The sequence below is a fragment of the Mastigoproctus giganteus genome, chromosome 11 (genome assembly GCF_048544385.1).
Source record: "Mastigoproctus giganteus isolate SK-2022 chromosome 11, ASM4854438v1, whole genome shotgun sequence".
NCBI lineage: Eukaryota > Metazoa > Arthropoda > Arachnida > Uropygi > Thelyphonidae > Mastigoproctus > Mastigoproctus giganteus.
This window is the reverse complement of record NC_143585.1, coordinates 38696407-38717665: the sequence shown is the minus strand read 5'-3', so window position 1 is coordinate 38717665 and position 21259 is coordinate 38696407. Positions and strand designations below refer to the sequence as shown.

Genomic DNA, 21259 nt, shown 5'->3' with positions numbered 1-21259 from the left:
TAGTTCTTGTTGATTCTAACATTCGGAAGTCACGATTAATGGGAAATAATCGGGTTTTTTGTTTTGAAGTTTAACAACTCGAGAACTTCTGGCATTTTCACGACGAAATTATGTACTTAAATAACTATCTATTATTTTATACTGTATTCAAAATCAGAATAAGGACAGGTTGTAGTCTTAGGTTTACACAGAGTACAGGTTAGCGGTTATATCCCATCTTACATTATTAGCTGCCCACCCACACAAACCTTTGATATTTTAAATCTAAAAATTTTAAAGCAATATCTTGAAATGAAATTTGCATTAATGATCTCTTTTTAATCGATTAAAATACATCTTTTATTAAATAAAAAGTACCCAGGGGCTCACATCTGGTGAGTATGGGTTTGGCACACTCAGGGTCCCGAGCTGGAAATCATCATTTTTCTCTTTCTAGGTGATTCCTTTCTACTTACTCAGGGTAATTTTTTTTTTTTTTTTTTTTTTTTTTGGCTGGTGTAGCATAAGTCTCAGGCTTCGTTGTACCATACGGCTAATAATAATGATAATAATAATAATTTACTTTTGCTGCACCGGCCAAAAAAAATCGAAGTTATCATGAGAGAGAAAGAAAGCAAAAACGAGAGTCAGAAGTAGAAGGGAATCACCAAGAAAGAGAAAAATAATGATTTCCAACTCAGAACCCTGAGTGTGCCAAGCCTATACTTAGCAGATATCAAAAAGGTAAGAAATCTATCCAATCACGAGGGTCGTTTGAAAAGTTCGTGTCCTTGGTATGAAGAGTTTATTTGAGGGGTTTAGTAGCCAGGAATGATGCTATCCTTACGCTAACTATTCAGCCGCATAAGGCGCAGCACTCACTTTTGTGGGGCACAGTTTTATGGTGATTAATTTTTTGTTAAAAAAATGTAAAAAATTCAACTCACAATTTATATCTTTCATTGTAAGATAAATACCACAAATGTGCTAAGAATCATAATTAATTATAAAGTTTTATAAAAATTTTCTATACTCTGTTTTTTTTTTTTATCCTTTTTATATGTTGTTCTATTTTTTTTGAAATTTGGTGATATTTTGGACTAGGAAAAAAAATCTCTTATTCTTCTTAGTTGACATCAAGTGTTGCTCACAGCTTGACAGCATTTTGTCGAGTGAGATTGATAAAAACAGAAAACAATGGACCTAACACCGAATCCTGGGGGACTCCACTAATAACATTAGTCCAATTAGAGCAGTGCCCATTTATTTCAACTCTCTGCCATATCCCACTCAACCATCCCATTATCTATTGCAGCAACTTGTACAGTATCAACAGAAATCTACTGAAGATGTACTTAAGATCTGTAAGAATAATCCTGTGAATGGTGATGGAAGAATGCTGTGACTTTGGAAGAATTATTGATGAAACTATGAAAACAAAGTACTGATGCTGAAGATCTGTACTGTGAACTTATAGCAATAGTTCGAGAACTTATAACAATAATATACAATATCTACACAAAATATAAAAATAAATGTATAACTACAATTACACGAACACAGCAATTTACAAGCACAGACCACACTGAGAAAAATTCGACACCATGAGTGTTGCCCAATCTCTCCAGAGTCGAATTAATTGACGAGACTTATCATGTATTCCCTCTTATCATGGCTGGGCAAAATTGCAGACACTTTCAACATTAGGTGGTAGATGACGCTCATCAACCAGCGCAATCCACCACTTTGCTTATTGGAGGCTTGAAGTGGTGGAGCACATGTTTAGTCTCTAGAGCTAAGTTCCGGTTAACCCTTCCCTATCTCTTCCACTGAACGGAGATGAACTTTCGTTCAGGTGCCGTCCTACATAAGATACTATACTATCTCTTCCACTGCGGAGAAAACCAAACATGGTCACATCTAATGCACGATTGCACCCTCTTTGAGGACATCAGATGTCATTTCATCACAAAGGTACGCTTTAATCCGAAGGAACGGGAGCACCTTATATTACATGAGGAGGAGCACTACAAGGCCCTCTCGTACTTTGCACATGAGCTGTTTACCCGGCTAAGGGCAATGACCCAACCTCCCCAGGCCTGATGCAGGACCTGACTACAACTACAACTCATCGGACGGGACTCTGCTCTCACGAGTGCCATTACTTTGTCGACTGTGCCAGAAAGATCAAAGTACCACGATATCGGACGGGACTTTGCTTCCACGACAATTGCAATCAAACACGAACACCCTGTCAGCTGGACCGACAGCGCATGTAATTTGCCCAACGAACTATCCTAGAATGTGACAATCACCATATGCAGGAGTGACAACACTGCATCGACGCCCAGATAACAGAACAAACAGTGAAAGTGACCACATACCAACAAGGACCACACAAAATGGAAATAGAAGGACCATGACCACGACCAAACTGGATGAGACGTTGATCCCATGACCAACACCGGCATTCAATCGATCTGTGAACAAGTCAGTAGAGACCTTGTCCCTGGATGTACCTCCTGGTGGGGCCAGTGTTGTGATTCTGTCCTGAACCTGCTGGCTTAGCCACCACTCTGCAGCCAGGCTGCACACACGCCATATTGGCGACCTGTGCCGGCTCCCTTGTCCGGCCCTTTCTATCCCACCCCGGCAGGGGGGAGGAGACGGTCATACTGTTTCCTCCTCTCCACGTCACCCCCATTCTTCCTTCTGGCAGGGCATGGGCATGCCCTGCTGACACCAAATTGAGGCCTCCTACTCTATTGGCCTTATCCTTCCTCCTTTAACCCCCCAGTCTTCATTCTCCCCCCTCTCTATCTTTACACAAGCGAATTCCCCCACACACATAAATTCAATGAATCCAAATTAACTTACGCCCATATTTCGGTCTTTCTTTATTCAAGCGACATCACCCTACGCAATCGAGAGTTATCACACATGTACCTATACATATATGTGTAAAAAAAAAAATTTTTTTTTTTTTTTAAGGTCCTAGCCACTGAAATCTCATGAAATTAGGTGGCAGGACCTGCCAGAGTGAACTAAAGACTATCGGGTACCTGGTCTGCCTCCACGGGGCGTAAGTGGGGCAACGTTGGGCCTCAGAAGAGGTCCAGCGGCTAAATGGCCAGAGGAACAACGGTACAAAACACCACACTTCCATAATCCATACACTTTTAAATCTCTGGCCTTCCCAGTGAACTGGTACACCCACAATAAAAGCAACGCGGAGATGGGGGAACCCCTGGTACCGTTAGACACTGAAAACACTTACACTTACACACTTACACTATCTCTTCCATCATGCAGTATGATTGATGACTTTTGAGGTTATGATGAATATCGTGGCGAGATCCAATGTTCCTTACATTTCGAGGATACAGTTCTGAAATGGTGTTCGCAGGCCAGCCATTAGTTAGTACACCGGACCGAACCGATTGGTAACTTTCTAGGAGGCTTCCGGATCAGCTAGTGTATAATCTTGCTACCCCTACTCTGCAAGATAGTGACTGGAGGGAGTCCGAGTAGTGTGTATGCAGGGAGCATTGTCGAGGACACGTTATGTCAAGGATCTGGGTATATTCTTACCATGTGTACGGCCATATCCAAAAATGTCATTACTTCATACAGCATATCCACCTCTAACTTTCTCTTACTATTGAATACACCATGAATTGTCAAACTAATAGAGCAAGCTTATCTGCGAAAAGATCTAAACCTCCCAAGCACTTCCTAATCCATTTCACAAATATACGTGGTCTCAATTCTAATCTCAACGATGTCCATTTCCACTTGCAGTCTGCCAAACACCATGTACTTTTTCTGACAGGATCTCAGTTATCGGTTGATTCAACTACTGCTCATCTCAGATGCCCAAATTATTCGCTGTATTATTATTATTATTATTAATATCCATATGATGCAAGGAAGCCTGAGGCTTATGCTGCACCAGGGAAAAAAAAAAAAAGGTCCCGAGTAACCCTGAGAGAGGGGGGAGGGGGGGAGAGTGTCAAAAGTAGAAGGGAATCACCAAGAAAGAGAAGAATGATGATATCCAGCTCAGGACCCTGGGTGTGCCAAGCCCATACTCACCAGATGTGAGCCCCCGGGGATGTATGATTCCTTTCGTCTCAAAAGTGGTACTTGTGCATATGTCCGCTCTGATATTCCCTGTCAGAGATTTGGCAATTTGGAATCTCCTCTCTTTGATCTTCTCTAGCTTAAAATCTCTCTACCTTATTGTGTCAATTCCACCTGTTGTCTCAACCGTTCTCCCAACTCCACTAATCATTTGGAGCTCTTTGACTTCCTCTCTTTGCAACTTGACTTTCTTCAGTCGAACTTTCCTAAGAGTGGGGTAATTTTCCTTGGTGATTTTAATGTTCACAACTCCAGCTGGCTTCCGTTTTCTAGTCACACCGACCCAGCAGGTCGAGATGCTGAGGCTTTTGCAATTACTAATGAACTTGCACAGATTGTTCATTTACCTACAAGAATACCGGACAATCCTAATCATACAGCCAATACGCTTGATCTTTTTCTCACAAACAACCCTTCTAAGTACACGGTCGAAGTGAGAGGTCCTTTAGGCACTTCAGATCACAACTTGGTGATTGTCTCTTCTCCAATGAACCCTTTATCTCATGGCTATTCTCAACTTCGTGTTGTTTGGCATTACACAAATGCAAAATGGGATGACCTGCGAGACTTCTTTTCCTTGGTCAGATTACTGTTTCAAAACTTCCGATGTCAACGTTTGCTCAGATCGTGTCAGTGAAATTATTTTTGCAGGAATAGAATCCTTTATCCCACACTCCACTTTAAAATCTCGTCCTTTAACTAAACCTTGGTTTTCCAATAAATGTGCTAAGGCTGTCCAAGAGAAGAATGTTGCATATCGTAATTGGCTTGTTTCTAATTCTCCAATTTCATTTTCTGCTTACACCAAAGCTCGCAACAATTGTAAAGCAGTTATTAATCAGTCCAAACTAGAGTTTGAACGGGCTAAGAGTAGAAAACTTGCTTCTTGCGCTAATGGTAGTTGAGCATTCTGGTCTCTTGCCAAAGCTATTGGCCGCAACTTTTGCCCATCCCTGCTCTCACCTCTGTCCAAACCAGGTGGTTCTGTTGTCACTTCAGCCAAGGATAAAGCTGACCTGCTAGCATCCCATTTTTCTTCCAACTCATGTATTAATGATCTTGGTAAAACACCACTCACCATTCCCAACATGCTCCATTCAATGCCTCCTGTGGTCTTCTGTCAGAAGGATTTTGACGAATCTCGATGCTAAGAAAGCTCCAGGTCCCGATGGTATTTCTCCACTTGTTCTCAAAACCTGTGCTCCTAAACTTACTCCTATTCTTTGCCGCCTTTTTTCATTTTCTTATTCCAAAGGTGTTTTTCCTTCTGCTTGGAAATTTGCTCATATCCAGCCAGTTCCTAAAAAGGGTAACAAATCCCTCCCATCCAATTATCGTCCCTTTACAATTACTTCTACTATTTCTAAAGTAATGGAGAAATCAATTAACCGCTAACTCTTAAACTACCTAGAAACCTTCCGTCTGATCGATGATCGCCAGTATGGATTCCGTCAGTGTCGATCCACTGGTGATACAGAAAACATTTTTTTTTTTGTAAAGGGCGGCTCCTAAAACGTCGGTTCAGCTCCGTCTTGTATCTCTAAAAGAAGAACAGTATCACTACCAATAGGTCAGTTATGTGTGTGACGTAGATTTGTGTGTATTATGTGTGTGATGTGTTGTTGTTCCTGGCCACTTGGCTATCTAGAAGCATCAGTTACCTGAACAGATGATTCTGGGTACTCGTCCACACCACCTGAAGGTGGGGCAGTCCCAGTTGTGCTCATAGCGTCTCAATTCGAGACTCTGACCCACCTGATGTTGCCAAAAGGTGGGCCAGATTCCTCCAGGGGCCCACTCCAGAGGAAGACACAAATAATAATAAACATAAAAATAAAATTTAAAAAAGTAAAAAAAAAAGTTGCTGTGGTGCATTTATAATAAAAAATAAATAAATAAAATAAAAATTTGGAAAAAAAAAAGGAAGAGGAAGAAAGAAAAAATAATAAATAAAATGAGATGAGATGAAGACAAAAAAAACGGAAAAGGAAGAAAGAAAAAATAATAAATAAAATGAGATGAGATGAAGACAAAAAAAACGGAAAAGGAAGAAAAAATAATAATAAAATAAAAATATGAAGAGGGGAAAAAAAGAAGGGAAAAAAGGGGCGCACTGCAACCGAGCACCAAGGTTCAAGGGACGCCTGAAAACCTGAAACTTACATACCCATATGAAGAAAATTTTAAAGGGAGGGCGCCAAATTTCTTTTGTACCACACTCCCTAATAACGCCCCTGACAATAACTGAGAGGAAAGTGGAGGAGAAATTGGTGAAGTTAATCATAAGGAAGGTGTTCCACAGGGGTTTTTCTGGCCATCATTCTACAAATGGAGATTAAGACATTCAATGTGAAATTTTTATAACAAGATTTTCTGGCACGTTTATTCGTTAAGATTGATGTTCCAGAAAACGCCTATGTCTTATATGATTGATTAGTGGTTTATATACTAGGACAACAATCTCGTGTTATCAAGACCTATTCTGCAACGTAGAGAACAGACTCGCAACATCGAATTGGCGGTGTGTTATTTACTCTGAAATCCTCCTATAAATTAGACCTCAGAATTCCGCAAAACTATGGTTCTTTAACTATAAAACTAGTACTAGGATAACGTGTAGCAAGAGAATGGCTAAGAGACAAGGATAATTAAACAAAACATGTTTATGAATTCTACCGTAGAAAACAGGTGTAAAATACTAACTATATAAGAGCTCTATTACTTATCCAAGTGGATAAAACGATACACTATAAGGCTAATAATACATGTGTACAAACATGTCTGTGTTCTTCATGTGTCTTCAGTTGGCACTGCCCGTACTCTCGGAGCCAACACTGATCCTCCAGTTTGAGAATCTGGGTGTATATGTAAGTGAACTATACAGACTCAATATGTAACAGTCATAACGTACGGTATTATATTAATACAAATGGATCTTCTCGAATCTTATACTCAAATTTCTAAGTGTTGTGAGATTGATGCTATCTCAGTGAATGTTCCTATGAGGAGGGATGTTTCTCAGTAGACTCTATTAAATAAAGAGTCAGTATGAACGTCCGAACACTTTCATTATATTAAACTATCATGTCGTAAATATAGGGTGAGACTTACCTGAATAATCTTGGCTATATTCAGGAACAGGCATCTAGGAACAGGAGCCAGCAGCAAAAGATTCTCAAGACGTTTTTGACGAGATAGCCTCAAGAAAAGAGAAGTGCTTCGTACTGGACAAGACTCTCTTTGTCTGCTTCTGTGTCTCTCTCGATCCTTTCCGCTTTTTTTCCCTCCTCCCTTGGTCTCTGATCTGCATATATATATATATATATCCCCCCCCTTTTAGAGTTTCCAATGCTTCTATTGTTTAAAACACTAATTTCATGGGGAAATGAAAATCCCAGGGACTCTTATTTTGGACACCTGATACAGTGAAAAAAGGAACTTATGAGGAGAAAGAGGAACCTCGCATCTGCATTGGGCGAAATTTCCAGACTGCCCAGCTGTAGCCACTAAATCTTAAATCCGTTCCCCAAAATAAGGAATTTCCAAACAACAATCACAACGTAGTTATAAGGTGTATATTTCACCCTAAAGTATGTTTCTTAATTGTCTTTACTCTCTTTCCTCCAACGAATGTCGTTTATTTTCTCATAGTTTCATAAATAATATATCCACGATATTCGTCAGATCCGATCGAGTAATGATCTCTTGCTGTGAATCAGCCGGACTCATAAAGATGGAACAGTATTTCAACTGCTATTTTTCCGGGCGTACACTAAAAAAAAAAAAAAAAAAGAAAAAGCCTTTTACACGGAGTGAATGTCACATTATAAATACAGTAGTGACAAAAAGTATAAGGTGACTTGGCGAAGTAACAGCCCTCAAATACAAACGTGAAGTAAAAATTAAGACATTTTTAAAAAAGGCACCTCTGGAGGATGGAATATATCCAGTTACTTCAAAGGAGCTAGCAAAGGAAGTAAGCAGGCCCTTAGCGATGTTTATGAGAGCATCCTTGGACTCAGCAGAGGTACCCATGGACTGGAGCCGAGCAATTGTATCACCACTTTACAAAGCAGGATCGAAAGGGACAAGAGTAATTTCAAGTCTGTTAGTTTAACTGCGTCTGCGCAAGTAGCACAGCGGTATCGTCATCGTCCTCTCCACACCGAGTGGAAAAGATGCGGATTCGAATCCCGTCGATGACGCGAGGAACATTAATGGGGTTTTTTCACTCCGTGGCTGAGTTAGTCGGTCTCAGGCGTAGTTAGCAAGGTTTTTCCCCAGAAACTGGGGTTTTTCATCCAGCAAAACAGACAAATCTGGGTTACCACAAGAACAGAGAGGTGATTCAGCAAGTTTGAAAGTTGCAAGTTTGGCATTAAGGGAGCCATGACCAGAGAGTAAGTAGAGAGTGTACAGACCAGGAGAAACATTTCTGAGTGGACTCTAACGTGGCAAAGGTGACGTTAGGGATGAACTTTAAAGTAACAAGACCCTTAGAGGTAGCGGACCATCTGTATTGCCAGCTCTGCCTCAAAATATTCCAACAGCGTCTTTTCTCTGCCTTGGGATCCACAGTGACATCGATGGTAATGCCAAGAAAGGTGACAGGGACAGCGTGCCTAATGTAGAAGCACAGGCCTCGGTACATAAGAAAGAGATCGAGGGGCCGACAGCCGTTAAGGACCTGCAAAGCAGGAGTAGACACAGTCCTACAGGCCCTGACCATTGCTAAAAGCATTTTACGTTGAATGCTGTGAAGTTTAGTCTGTACTGAAACCTTTTTAACATGCCAGAACCAGGCGGCCGCGCCATAGGAACAAATTGGTAGAAACACAGCTTTGTAATATAACCGTAGAGAATGAGAATTAAGACCCCAAGATTGTTTAGAGAGACGCAGAAGTGAGAAGGTAAGTTTTTTGACTTTCTCTGAGAGATCTTCTAAGTGTTTAGTAAGTGTAACTTTACTATCAGACCAAGACATTTTAGAGAAGAAACCATGGAAAGTGATTTGTTTTGAAGTTTTACAACAGGTGGCCGTGAAATATTAAGCGAACCCTTAACCAGCATCATTTTAGTTTTCGTGGAGGATATGGATAATTTATTTATGGTGGACCATTGAGAGAGATCTGACATGACTAAGTTGGCAGTATTTTCAAGGGAGGCACGGGAATTGCCTTGGATCAGCAGAGTGAGATCGTCTGCATAAGCCAATTTGGAAATATAAGGAACAGTTTTAAGGAGCCATTCGTCAAGAACGATGTCCCAGATGAGCGATCCAAGAACAGAGCCTTGGGGGCAGCCCCTAGTGACAGAGCGCTATTACAACAGGATCTAGAAAATTCGGGCAGATTGGCTGAGAAGTAGCAATTGAAGTTTAACATTGACAAATGCAAAGTAGTGCATATAGGTAGAAGTAACGCCAGAGGAACGTACCAACTATGTGGTACTACACTTAGGGTGGTAGAAAATTGCAGACAGGCTGCAAGAGCAGGTCATGGGTTTTTCTCAATGATATACAGGAATTTTACTTACAGGAAAAAGGAGGTGATTATCCCTTTGTATAAGGCAATGGTCAAGTCACGCCTTGAGTACTATGTACAGGTCTGGAGACCCGACCCATTTTAGAAAGGATGTTGATTTGCTTGAGCGTGTACAGAGAAGGGCAATAAGACTGGTGAGGGGACCAAAGGGGTGCTCTTACGAAGAAAGGCTTAAGTTCTGCAAATTGCAGCTGCTGGCGACTAGGCACCTGCGAGGTGATCTCATTGAGGTGTATAAGGCCTTGAATGGGTTGAGCACGCTGAAATCTGATGGCATTCTTCCACTTGCTCAGACTACGAACCTAAGGGAGTATAAATTCAAATTGAGGAGAGATAGTTGTACAATATATGTGCGGAAATTTGCCTTTAGCCAGCGGGTGATTAATTGATGGAACAAACTTCTATCTGTCGTTGTTGAACTTGATAGCACAAATAATAATTTTAAGAAGGAACTGGACAAAAGTTTAGAGGGTACGGTTGTGTGAGTTTTTTTTTTTTTTTTTTTTTTTTTTGGCTGATGCTACATATGCTTGCTTTCTTGCATCACATGCTTCTATTACTATTACGATTACTATGATAAATTCAGAAAACAGCAATGGGTCAAAAACCGATCCCTGGAAAACTCCATTAATGACATTAACCTATGAAGAGCAGTGTCCATTGCTTACCACTCTTTCTCTTCTCCCACTCAGCCAACCCTTTATTCATAGCAGCAATTTGTTCCCAATGCCACACCCCTCCAATTTGTGAAGCAGTCTTCCATGTGCAACAGTATCAAACGCCGTCCTAAGATCCAGTATAAGATATCAAAATTATTTTTTTGCATCCAGTTCCTTTGTGACCACGCCATAGTATCCAATAAAATTGGGCAGACAAGACTTCCCCTTCATAAGCTCATGCTGTGAATGAACTCTAACAGCCAGGGGCATAATCAGGGGTGGGCAGAGATGGTTTGGGCATATGCCCATCCTTTACCAAAAATTTAAAAAATAAAGAAAACGAACCCAAGAGATGTCCTAAAAAATAACTGAAAAGCCTACCGCTATGCCTCCCCCCTTACGATGATACATGGATACACCACTGCTAACTGCAGTCTTGTCTAGATCGTCCTGAATTTAATTAGTGACTCCATTATTTTCCCTGGAATAGCAGTTAAACTAACAAAAAAAAAAAAAAAAAAACTGCTATTTTTAGGCCACCCGAATAATTAAATTCATATGCCGTGCTGTGTCTTATGTCTGTTAACTGCATGTGTTCTATGGTCGATTTGTCTGTTTTGCTGGATGAAAAAAACCTTGCTATCTACGCCTGAGACCGACTAACTCAGCCACAGAGTGAAAAATGCCCATTAAAGTTCCTCGCATCATCGCGGACCTAGGCCTTTTCCACCTGGTGTGGGGAGGACTGCGATGATACCACTGTGGTACCCGTGCAGACAAGTTGATATTATATAAATACTATGATCTGTCAGATAATATCTGTGAGAAACATACCTCAGAGATCGATATATTGGAATGGAAGTACGCTAACTCCTCTAGCAATATAAATGATATATTTCTTTGATCTTTCAATAATTATATTTTAGTCAGACTCCCGACTTCTGTGAGCTTCCTTGAATTTACTTGTTTTTGTTGTGGAGTTTTAAGCGCATCAGCATTATAGTCCATATTGCGGTGTATATAATATGTCTGTAAATTGCGTGAGTTCTGTGGTCGATTTGCTGAAAAAAAAAAAAAAGCACTGAGTTTCAGGAAGAAAACCATGGTACTCCCACTTGAGACCGACTAACTCAGTGACTTTGTGACAAAAGGCCTATAGAAACTCCTCGCGTCATTGATGGCATTCGAACTCAGGTCTTTTCATCCCGATGTGGTGTTGGGTGGATGGCATTTCTAGCAAATGTGCTACGCTTGAATATGCAAGATGAGGATTCAGATCTGTATTTGCACATTATCCAGTGGTGTGAACAGAAAAACCATGACTGTGAACCATGCTTAAGTGTTTATAAAAGGAAGACTTTGCACTATATTGATGGGACTTTTACTGTTGTATCTGGATCTCGTGAAAAAAATTGCAGCAAAAAACTACAGCTCCAGGTAAAATACTCATCATGACCTGATTTTGGGGGAAAAAAAAAAAAAATATATATATATATATATATAATAAAAAAATCGTCAGACTTACTTCAACATTTCACGAAAAAGTTATTAATTTTTGTCCAGAAGTGGAATCTTTGTCCTTTTATAATCATTTAAATTTAGAATCGTTCTGAAAAACATACTCGAAATTCTATTATGTAGATGAATCGAAAGAAGTCTAAAATAAATATCTGTGATATGCGAGAATTGCCAGTGAATTTGATTGTTTGAAATTTATAGAAATTTATTCTAAATTCATTTCCAAAACTTAGGAAAAAAAAAAAAAAGAAGAAGAAGATGAAAAGAAATATGCTGACATGGCATAGGGAAATAAAAAATAAAGAAATAATAAGAGAAATGACAGGGGCCATGTTACTTTAAGGTGGCTTGGGAATTATCAATGGCACATTTCAATTTTATGACCTCGAAGTCACATCCGAATCAGTAAAACCTTATTATCTATCGCAGTACAACAAAGTGTTGATATTATTTCAAATAAAATTTTTATTTCTCCATATTTTGTTTTATGAATATATTTGTGTTTCTAAAAATTATTGGAATATAATGTAATCGTGTTCAACGCAAACAGAACATTTTAGTTTTGCTGTAATCAAAATTACTGTATTTCAATCGATTTTGAATTTTGTATTCATCCATCTTTCCTAGAATAAGGTGATGAACACCGGTTTTGCTAGGCTTAGCACGGTTTTCTTATTTCTTGTTACTTTGTAAAGATATCTTCGTATACGCTGGGAACGAAGGGTTCAATGTGGACCCGCTATCTTTGCGTTTATCAAGCTGGAACTGATGGAACTGGAGAATATTGTTGCCAATACCGTCTATTTAAAAGCAAGAGAAGGTAAGCCTATGCTTGTATGGAATTCTATACCGGAAACCAATAATAATTTGGCGGAAGTTCAGCTTTTGTGCGTATGTAGCACATTTTACGTTTCATCGTTATGTATATATATATTTTATTATTGTTACCAGAAGGAAAGGTTACATTGGATTGTAGCTTCTGTAATTTTTAATCATGTGATGTGCAGCTTATTCATTCGATTAATTTGAACCAACCACCACCAAACAACAATAACAGTACAATATATATCGCTTTACGTGGTCGTAATGCCAATATTGCACTATTAACTTTTACTGGCTGGCTAGTTGTATAAAGAGATTCTAAATAATGCAAAATGTAACATTCAGGAACAAACTTACGACGAACACGAAAGTGTAAATATTCTCTCAGAATAAAATTCTCTAGAAAGGTCTTCAGTGGCTGAAAATTATGACGAAGGAACAAGTCGAATTTTGCACCATCCCAGAATTATCAATACTATGAAAATAAAGCTTTAGAAAACTACGCTAGCTCTTTAGGGCATTGAGAACGATAAACATGAAAAAACTCATTTTTCCTGATGATTTACGCCCGTAGTATATATAAATCTTATTCGGTGCAACATCCAAGTTTTGTTTCTAGAATATTAATTAGTGAACCTCAGTTAAAAAAGATTTTTCTTCCTTTAGGGAATCACCGAAAGAATACAATTTGGACAGTACTGTTTGGGACACGTTTTTGTTGTTTTAATATTTAGATTTACATCAGAATTCTTATTCTTTCACAATCAGTTTAATATTAAAGCAACAGCAACAAATGAGGTGGGAGTTGTTTTTTTTTTTTTTTTTTTTTTTTTTTGTTAATATATGAGCTTTCCTTCCTTTGCCAGTACTAATTAATACAGAACATATTTGATGCCAATTTTATCAAAATCTTGAGCATCAATGGGCAAAATACAGCCATAGTGATACTCAGATAATCAGATCCTTTATCAGTATCTCAGCACATTTTTGTATGTCTTGTTTTTTTCTAAAAAGAACCTTTATTTAAATTTTAAGGACAGGTTGGCTCAGTGGATAATTGATAAAAACGCACATACAGTAGGTTCCAAGGCTTTATTCCATGATTACTCTATCTGTTTCCTCTCTATGTAATAATAGTGGTTCAACTATGATCTAGAAAGAAATAAAAAGTCCAGACCTTCTGAATTAATTATTCAGAAGCTTGGATTTTTTCCCCCCCCAAACCACAATATGATTATTTCTGCAGGTAAATTAGCATTAGTAGAGGCATATGATGCAAGAAAGCAAGCTTATATAGTATCAGCAAAAATAAAAAAAAACCACCTTCCCATTTCCCCCCATCTAGATGGTTCACTCCAAATGTTTGTTTAGTTCTGCTTTGAGCTGTCAACTTCCATGACAGATGAAAGTTTCACCCAACCATCAACCACTTGCTGGCTAAAGGCCAATTTCTGCACTTCTATTCTTCAGCTGTCTTTCCTCAGTTTGAATTTATGTGCCCTCAGACAATTAATTCTTCCTCAAGCAAGAGGAAGAATCCCATCAGCATTGAGCTTGCTCAAACCATTCAAGGCCTTATACACCTCAATCAGATCATCTTGCAGGTGCCGAGTCTCCAGATGCTGTAATTTGCAGGATTTAAGCCTTTCTTGGTAACAGCAACCCTTGTTCCACTCACTAATCTTGTTGCCCTTCTCTGTACTCATTCCAGCAAATCTACATCTTTCCTAAAATGAGGTCTCCAGACCTGTATGCAGTACTCAAGGTGTGGCCTGACCATTGCCTTGTACAAGGGGATAATCACCTCCTTATCGCTGCTAGCAAAATTCCTATATATCATTGACAATACCCCATGAGCTACTCTTGCAGCCTGTATGCATTTCTCAAAAAACTTCATATCTGACTGCACAATTACCCCAGATCTTTTTCATTCTCCACTACTCTGAGTGTAGTACAGTATAGTTAGTATGTTACTGCTACCCATATGCAGCACGTTGCATTTGTCAATGTTAAACTTCAGTTGCCACCTCTCAGCTCATCAGCTCAACTTTTCCAGATCCTGTTGCAGTAGCATACCGTCCTTACTGTCATTAACAACTCTACCAACCTTTGTATCATCTGCAAATGTGGACATTAAGCCTGATATACCTTCATCAATATCATTGATAAATACAGAACACAACGATTGGCCCAACACAGATCCCTGGCGGACTCCATGAAGAGTAGTGTCCATTGATTACCACTCTGTCTTCTCCCACTCAACCATCCCTTTATCAATAGTCCTTACCACTTGCCCTTAATGCCATACTGCTCCAATTTGTACAGTAGTCTTCCATGTACAACAGTAACAAAAGCTTTCCTAAAATCCAAATATATTTGAAAATACAGAATTTTGTGTAGCAGTCCATATATCCTTGTACCTTAGTCATTTGCCTTCTCTAACTGCTGCATTGCATAATAGGAACTACTATAATTGTTTGAAACGTTCATTGAGAAATAGCCTCTGCCTGTGATACAAAGGGTTAATATAGGCAGGTCAGCATTCTCTTAACCCATTGGCATTTGTTTTGTGTCATTTTAACACTCTTTTTAATGCTTTTGTGCACTAAACAATTCTGTCACCCAGCTGTAACTTACAGTACCTTTGAAGAAAGTTTTTCTCATGGTTTTAGTATTAAAATTGAGAACTCTCAATTGAACATGAATTAAAATGATCCCCCATTCAGATGAGGTTTGGTAATAATAGGCTAACCCGATAACAGTAGTGCTTTACCAGTTTAAACATTCATGACCATTGTGGCTAGCACAGTAGACAGAATTATTGGTTTTTCACATCCTATTAAAAAGGTTTTGGGTTTAGTACCATCTAGACAGGAGAAACTTTTATGATCTTTTTCATACTGTGGCCATGTTAGTTGCATGGCCACAGTTTGAAATGGTCATTTATTACAAAGTTATTTCTTCCTGTGAAATTTTGTTTTTCTTCTGGAAAATACATAAACTGACCATAATATAAATACATATACTGATGTGTCACGACCTTACTTGGCTTAGCACAAAATCACTGACTCAAAATTTGTGATTTTTTTTGGTAGATTCACTGCATTATTGAATTTTTTTGTACTTCAGAGTCTTGGTAGTCTTTTGGAAAAACATGTTCATTGCAGAGAACTGCAGGGATATGGAAGCCGGGTAGAACTGTATTCCTATAGGTAATGTAACTTTAACTTACTTAAAAAGAGTGGCTAGGGCTGCATTGTAGGAGAAGTGACTCTGGATGTTTAGTGTGGTCTTGCTGCCTTTGTGGCAGTTTTAATTTTATATAAATAGTAGCAGTTAGTGCAACATGTTCTTTTTCATTTACCCATGTAATTGTTATGTAGTATTGTACCTATATGATTATTTCAATATCTTTGAACACCCTTCACTGCTCTATGACCTACAATATCTCATTTATTGCTAGAATATTTTTTGGCCAAAGTTTCCATCCTTTAATGTACTGGATTACATAGATATACATTACAGTTTAAAAGAACAAAAGTGCTATTGCACTTATCATTGAGAATCTTTCGAAGTCTAAAGAACTCACTATAAAAAATTTTCAATAATATAATGAAATTTATTTATGCTAAGACATGAAAATTATATCAGCTCATTTGTTTGGATGTAATTTATCAGTTAAGTTTTTTAGAGTCCGTACTCTAAAGAGTGACTCTTATAATGTTACTTGGTTGTCAGTCTGAGCTCAATGAGTAGGTTTAAAATATAACTTTAAAATATTTTTAAAATTAAAAATGGTGGCCCCAGACAAGAAAATGTGAGTAATTTTCGTGTCCCCCCCTCTATTTCCATCACTTCGCACCGCGCTTCTTTATACTAAGTAATTCTCCTTTTGGTGGCAAAAAGGTTGCTAAATAGTTAGTTAATAATTCTATAAAGGTATATAAATTTTGTGATTGAGAAGTATTTTTTAACAATTTTCAAAGCTGGAGTTGTTCCGGCAAGGAGGTACACAGAGAGCCAGTTTTGAGGTGGCAGTGGTGGGGAGCAGGGCTCCCACTCCTGGGTTTTTCCACCCAGATCTGGGTTTTTTGATTGTCATCTGGGTTGATAGGTTTTTTTTCACAAAATTATCTCATTATCTGGGTTTTTTCGGTAATTTTTCATTTTAAGTCAAAATTTATTTTTATTTCTTGTAAATACAATAAAATTTAATACATTTAAATAACAGTTTACAATTTTCTTAATGTTATATTCTAACAATACTGATCATAATTTGTAATATCTCAAGTGCTTGTACAAAATACTACAAATGTAAAAGGATTTCAAAGTTTTCGCAGGGTTCTACACTATGAAATTACGCTTACATGTTCATACATGTAAGCATACATGTTCGTGTTACTAACATGTATGCGCAGCCTATTGAGTAGGCGGAAGGCGGTCTTTACTGCACAGTCTTTCGTGATCGTTCGTGGTATTATTGCATTATTTGGTGTGATTTTTACATTTATGCGTGTACTACATACAGTGATATAATAAATTTAAATTGTAGTGACTATTTCTATTTTATGTTAATGGATTAGTGATTTATTTTTTATTTTATAGAACATTTTAAATAAGATAACTGCTAATTAGCCATACCCACAAATTGCCCACAATGTCTGAAACTTGTTCCCCACGGAGAAAGATGAGTAAACGGTGGTATACTCAAAATTTTAGAAATGAATGGTTAGAAGATCCGGAATTAAAGGATTGGTTGAAAGAAGACAGTAATGAAAAAGGTGCGTCTTACTGTGGGCGCCTCCGTAGCCAGGTGGGAAGGAGCAGCAGTGCGTAGCACACGCTTCTTGATTAGACCGGGGTTCGAGCCCGTCACCACCAAATACGGAGGATGTGGAAAGGTCAGGGAATGACCACCGCATATCCCGGAGCAATATGGCCTTAGTTGCTAATGCTCCTAAAAACCAAACAACAACAACAACAACAACAGCGTCTTACTGTATTTGTTGTGAAATGAAATTAAAGAATGCCAATAAATCGATGTTACTAACGCATAAAAATACAGTTAAACATAAAAAAAAGTGCAAATATTGCTAAGACAAGTTCAACGTTAGACACGTTTTTCACAAAACGTAAACCTACGGAGAATGAAGAAGTAGCAAAGGCAGAGTTAACAATTGCTGCACTCATTTCTGAGCATAATATTCCATTTGCGCAATGTGATCACCTTATAGAAGCATGTAAGAAAGCATTTCATGATAGCAATATTGCAAAATAAGTTCAGATGAAGGCGACTAAAATCTCTTATCTTATACAAGATGGCATAGCCTATCATGAAAAAATATACATTTCTAACATATGCAGAAACAACAAGTTTTCAATGATAATAGATGAAAGTACAGATTTATCTTTATCACAAGGTCTAGCTGTTGTTGTTAGATATTTTGATATTCAAAAACTTGATGTTCTAGATGTGTTACTTGACACTGTTTGTGTCGAAAATGGTACTTCAGAAGGGCTTTATCAAGCTTTAAAAGATCTTTTCATAGAAAAACACATTCAAATAAGTAATCTCGTTGTCTTTGGAAGTGATATTTGTGCCACTATGATGGGTACTAAGAGTGGGTTCCAGTCATTGCTAAAAAAGGATGTACCATCAGTATTTATAATGGGATGTGTTTGCCATTCTTTTGCATTATGTGCTAGTCATTCGGTCAAGGTACTACCATCATATCTAGAAATATTTATAAAAGATATCTCTTGTTATTTTTCCCGTAGAAGTAAAAGATTAAACGAGTTCAAAATGCTTCAAAATGTTGTAGATACTGCTAAGCATAAAATCCCCAAATTAGCACAAACACGTTGGTTATCCCGTGGCAATGTAATAAAAATTATTATTGAGCAGTGGGATGCGTTAGTTCTTTATTTTCAGTCTCAATCAAAAATTGACAAAATCGATGGTGCAGGGAATATTTACAATACTATGATCACCAAAGGAACTAAGCATATGTTGTTGTTTTTAGGATATGTACTGGAGAAAATAAACTGCCTGAATATTGAATTTCAATCTGAGCATTTCAGATTGCACTTACTTCATTCAATGGTTTCAATTGAGTATAAAAATATTCTTAGTTTTTTCATAAAAGAAGAAGTCATTACTTCGTGCAAGCTGGTTGAAATTGATCCAAGCAATGCAATAAATCATAAGCCTCTGAATAAAATATATTTGGGAGGCCGTTGTATGGCCTTATTTAAATTCAACACCACTTGGTGACAGTGAAAGCAGGTTTAAAAATGATTGTTTAAAATTTCTTGTTGAACTTTGTATGGAAATCAGAAAAAGATTTCCTCTAAATGATGATGGAAGTCTCAATGTTCTTGACCCAGCAGTGATACATGATCGTGCCAATTCGCCAACCTCAATTTTCCATTTAGCAATGCAGTTCCCTCACCTTGTTTCTGAAGACAAACTAGATCTTCTAGATGATGAATGGAGATCATTTCGTTTAAATCAAGATTTAGATTTCTCTTACAAAACCATCCCTGAGTTTTGGTATCTGTTACGTAATGTAAAAGATGGCTTTAATAATTCTAAATATGAGATTTTATCTAACTTTATGACCAGTCTAACTATTTTACCTCACTCTTCGGCAAGCGTAGAAAGAATCTTCTCCCAAGTAAACCATATAAAAACAAAAGCCACAAATTCCCTTAAACCAGAAACTGTGAAAAATCGACTAATGGCAAAACAGGCGATAAATAGATCTAATCAAAATTGCTATACATGGAAACCAAAATCAGAATTGGTAAAAGAAGTCATACAAGGAACTTGTCATAAAAGATACGAAGAACGTTTGAAAAAAATGAAAGAACTTCAAAAAATAAATGTGGAGGGAACTGAATGGAATGAAAATTCTGATTACAATTAAATAAAAGATATTTTTGCATGGTAAGTTTTATCTTATTTGTGCTGCTATAATATATGATGAAAACTAGGTTTTTTTTGGGTTTATTTAAGTTTCAATCTAAGTTTTTTTAAAATTTGTGAGTGGGAGCCCTGGTGGGGAGGCACCGGTGTGGAGTCTTGCATGGCTGCCTTCACCTGCCAGTTGCTTCTCTCCTAAGACTTTAATTTCTTCTTCAGGAAGAAGTCGGAATCGCTTCTCTCACCCTTGTTCACAACAACTGGAAAACTCAAATAGACAACATTTTCATTAGTTCCTCAGTTTTAGGCCAAGTCGGGGTACTAGAAACTTTTTTCAGTTACCATAAAGTTCTCTATTTAGGCCTGACGTAGCCCAGTGGTCAGGAGCGAGAGTGCATAGCACGCGTTCCTTGAGTGGACCGGGGTTCAAGCCCATGACTACTAAATACGATAAATATTTGTATTGATGATTTATTATAAACTCTACTGACTTGGTTGTCGTGCCGGAGTATAAACAGAAAATTTATTTATTTATTTATACTACACTAACAACCATTCATGACTACGGATCCTTCATCCCGAGTGCCCAGCACTCAGTAGTTGACCGATTTATTTATTATTAAATTTTTTTTTTCTGAACTTGAGACAAAAAATGTGTTAGAACCTATATATTTTGATATTGGACTTGAATTTCTGTAGATTACAATTTTTAGGAAATACTTGTGAAAGGGCTACTTCCGTAGCTTAGGAGTTCAGCAGTGAGTGGACGTTGACTAATTGAGTGTGTAGAGTGGTTTAGAGGAAAGAAGTGAAATTACAAATGTTAATTCAGAAGAATAGTGCCCATGTAAATATATATAGAAGAGTTTTGCAGCAGAAACTGCTTATGTGATAAGAGAGGGGGGGGGACCAGTCTTTATCTAAAAGAGGCGTAACCTCCCTCTTTTGGATAAAGTCGAGAAGCTTAAGTGAGGTTTTGAGGCATTACCCATGTGGGAATCACCACATGGGTAATGTGCCAAACCATTACCCATGTCATGTCATGTCATGCAAAGGCAGACAGATTTGACATTTGTACAGAATCAGTAGCTGTTTAGAAGAAAAGTAACATCAAGAGTGCTTGCAGAAAACTAGCAGAAAATGCTAGTTTTTCTAGCATTTGTGATATGCTTATGCTAAAGGAGTCTAGAAATTAGGATTTACCCTGATATATATTATACATGATCTTGTTCAGAAACCAGAATGTTACTGATGATGAAAATGGGAGCAGGAGACTTTTTTTTTTTTTTTTTCCTAGAAATAACACAGGACTGAGTTTTGGAAGAATTAAGTTTTCTTCGCCCTACTGGAGATCCTCAAATTCTTTGAGAATTTGAAGCTGTTTATGCAGAGCAGTGTTTCTCAAACTGTAATGTGGAATATAATGTGCTGTCAACAGCAAAATTATGGACAAGATTTCCAGTCAGCAGAAGAAGGTCATTAATGTACAGGAGAAAAAGAGTATAAAAGAGAACAGAATCTTCAAGAATACCAGCATTAGTTGAGAAGTTAGAAGATAGAGAGCCATCCACTGTCACAATGAGTGTTTAGAGAGAAAACAAGCTATCCAATTGCAGAAGGAAACCTATGAAGTAGAAATTTGTCTAGAAGGCCGTTATGCCAAACATGAT

At 37.9% G+C, this 21259-nt stretch overlaps 1 protein-coding gene across 1 annotated transcript in view; it reads left to right on the top strand.

Annotated features, from left to right (window-relative positions):
• Nucleotides 1-12483: 12483 nt before the first annotated feature.
• Nucleotides 12484-21259, top strand: part of LOC150077922 (G protein-coupled receptor kinase 2-like) — a 173918-nt gene continuing 165142 nt past the window's right edge. Inside the window, exon 1 of the mRNA XM_090385488.1 lies at nt 12484-12662. Coding sequence (XP_090241614.1) covers nt 12611-12662 — 52 coding nt within the window. The 5' untranslated portion in view covers nt 12484-12610. The remainder of the gene's footprint in view (nt 12663-21259) is intronic.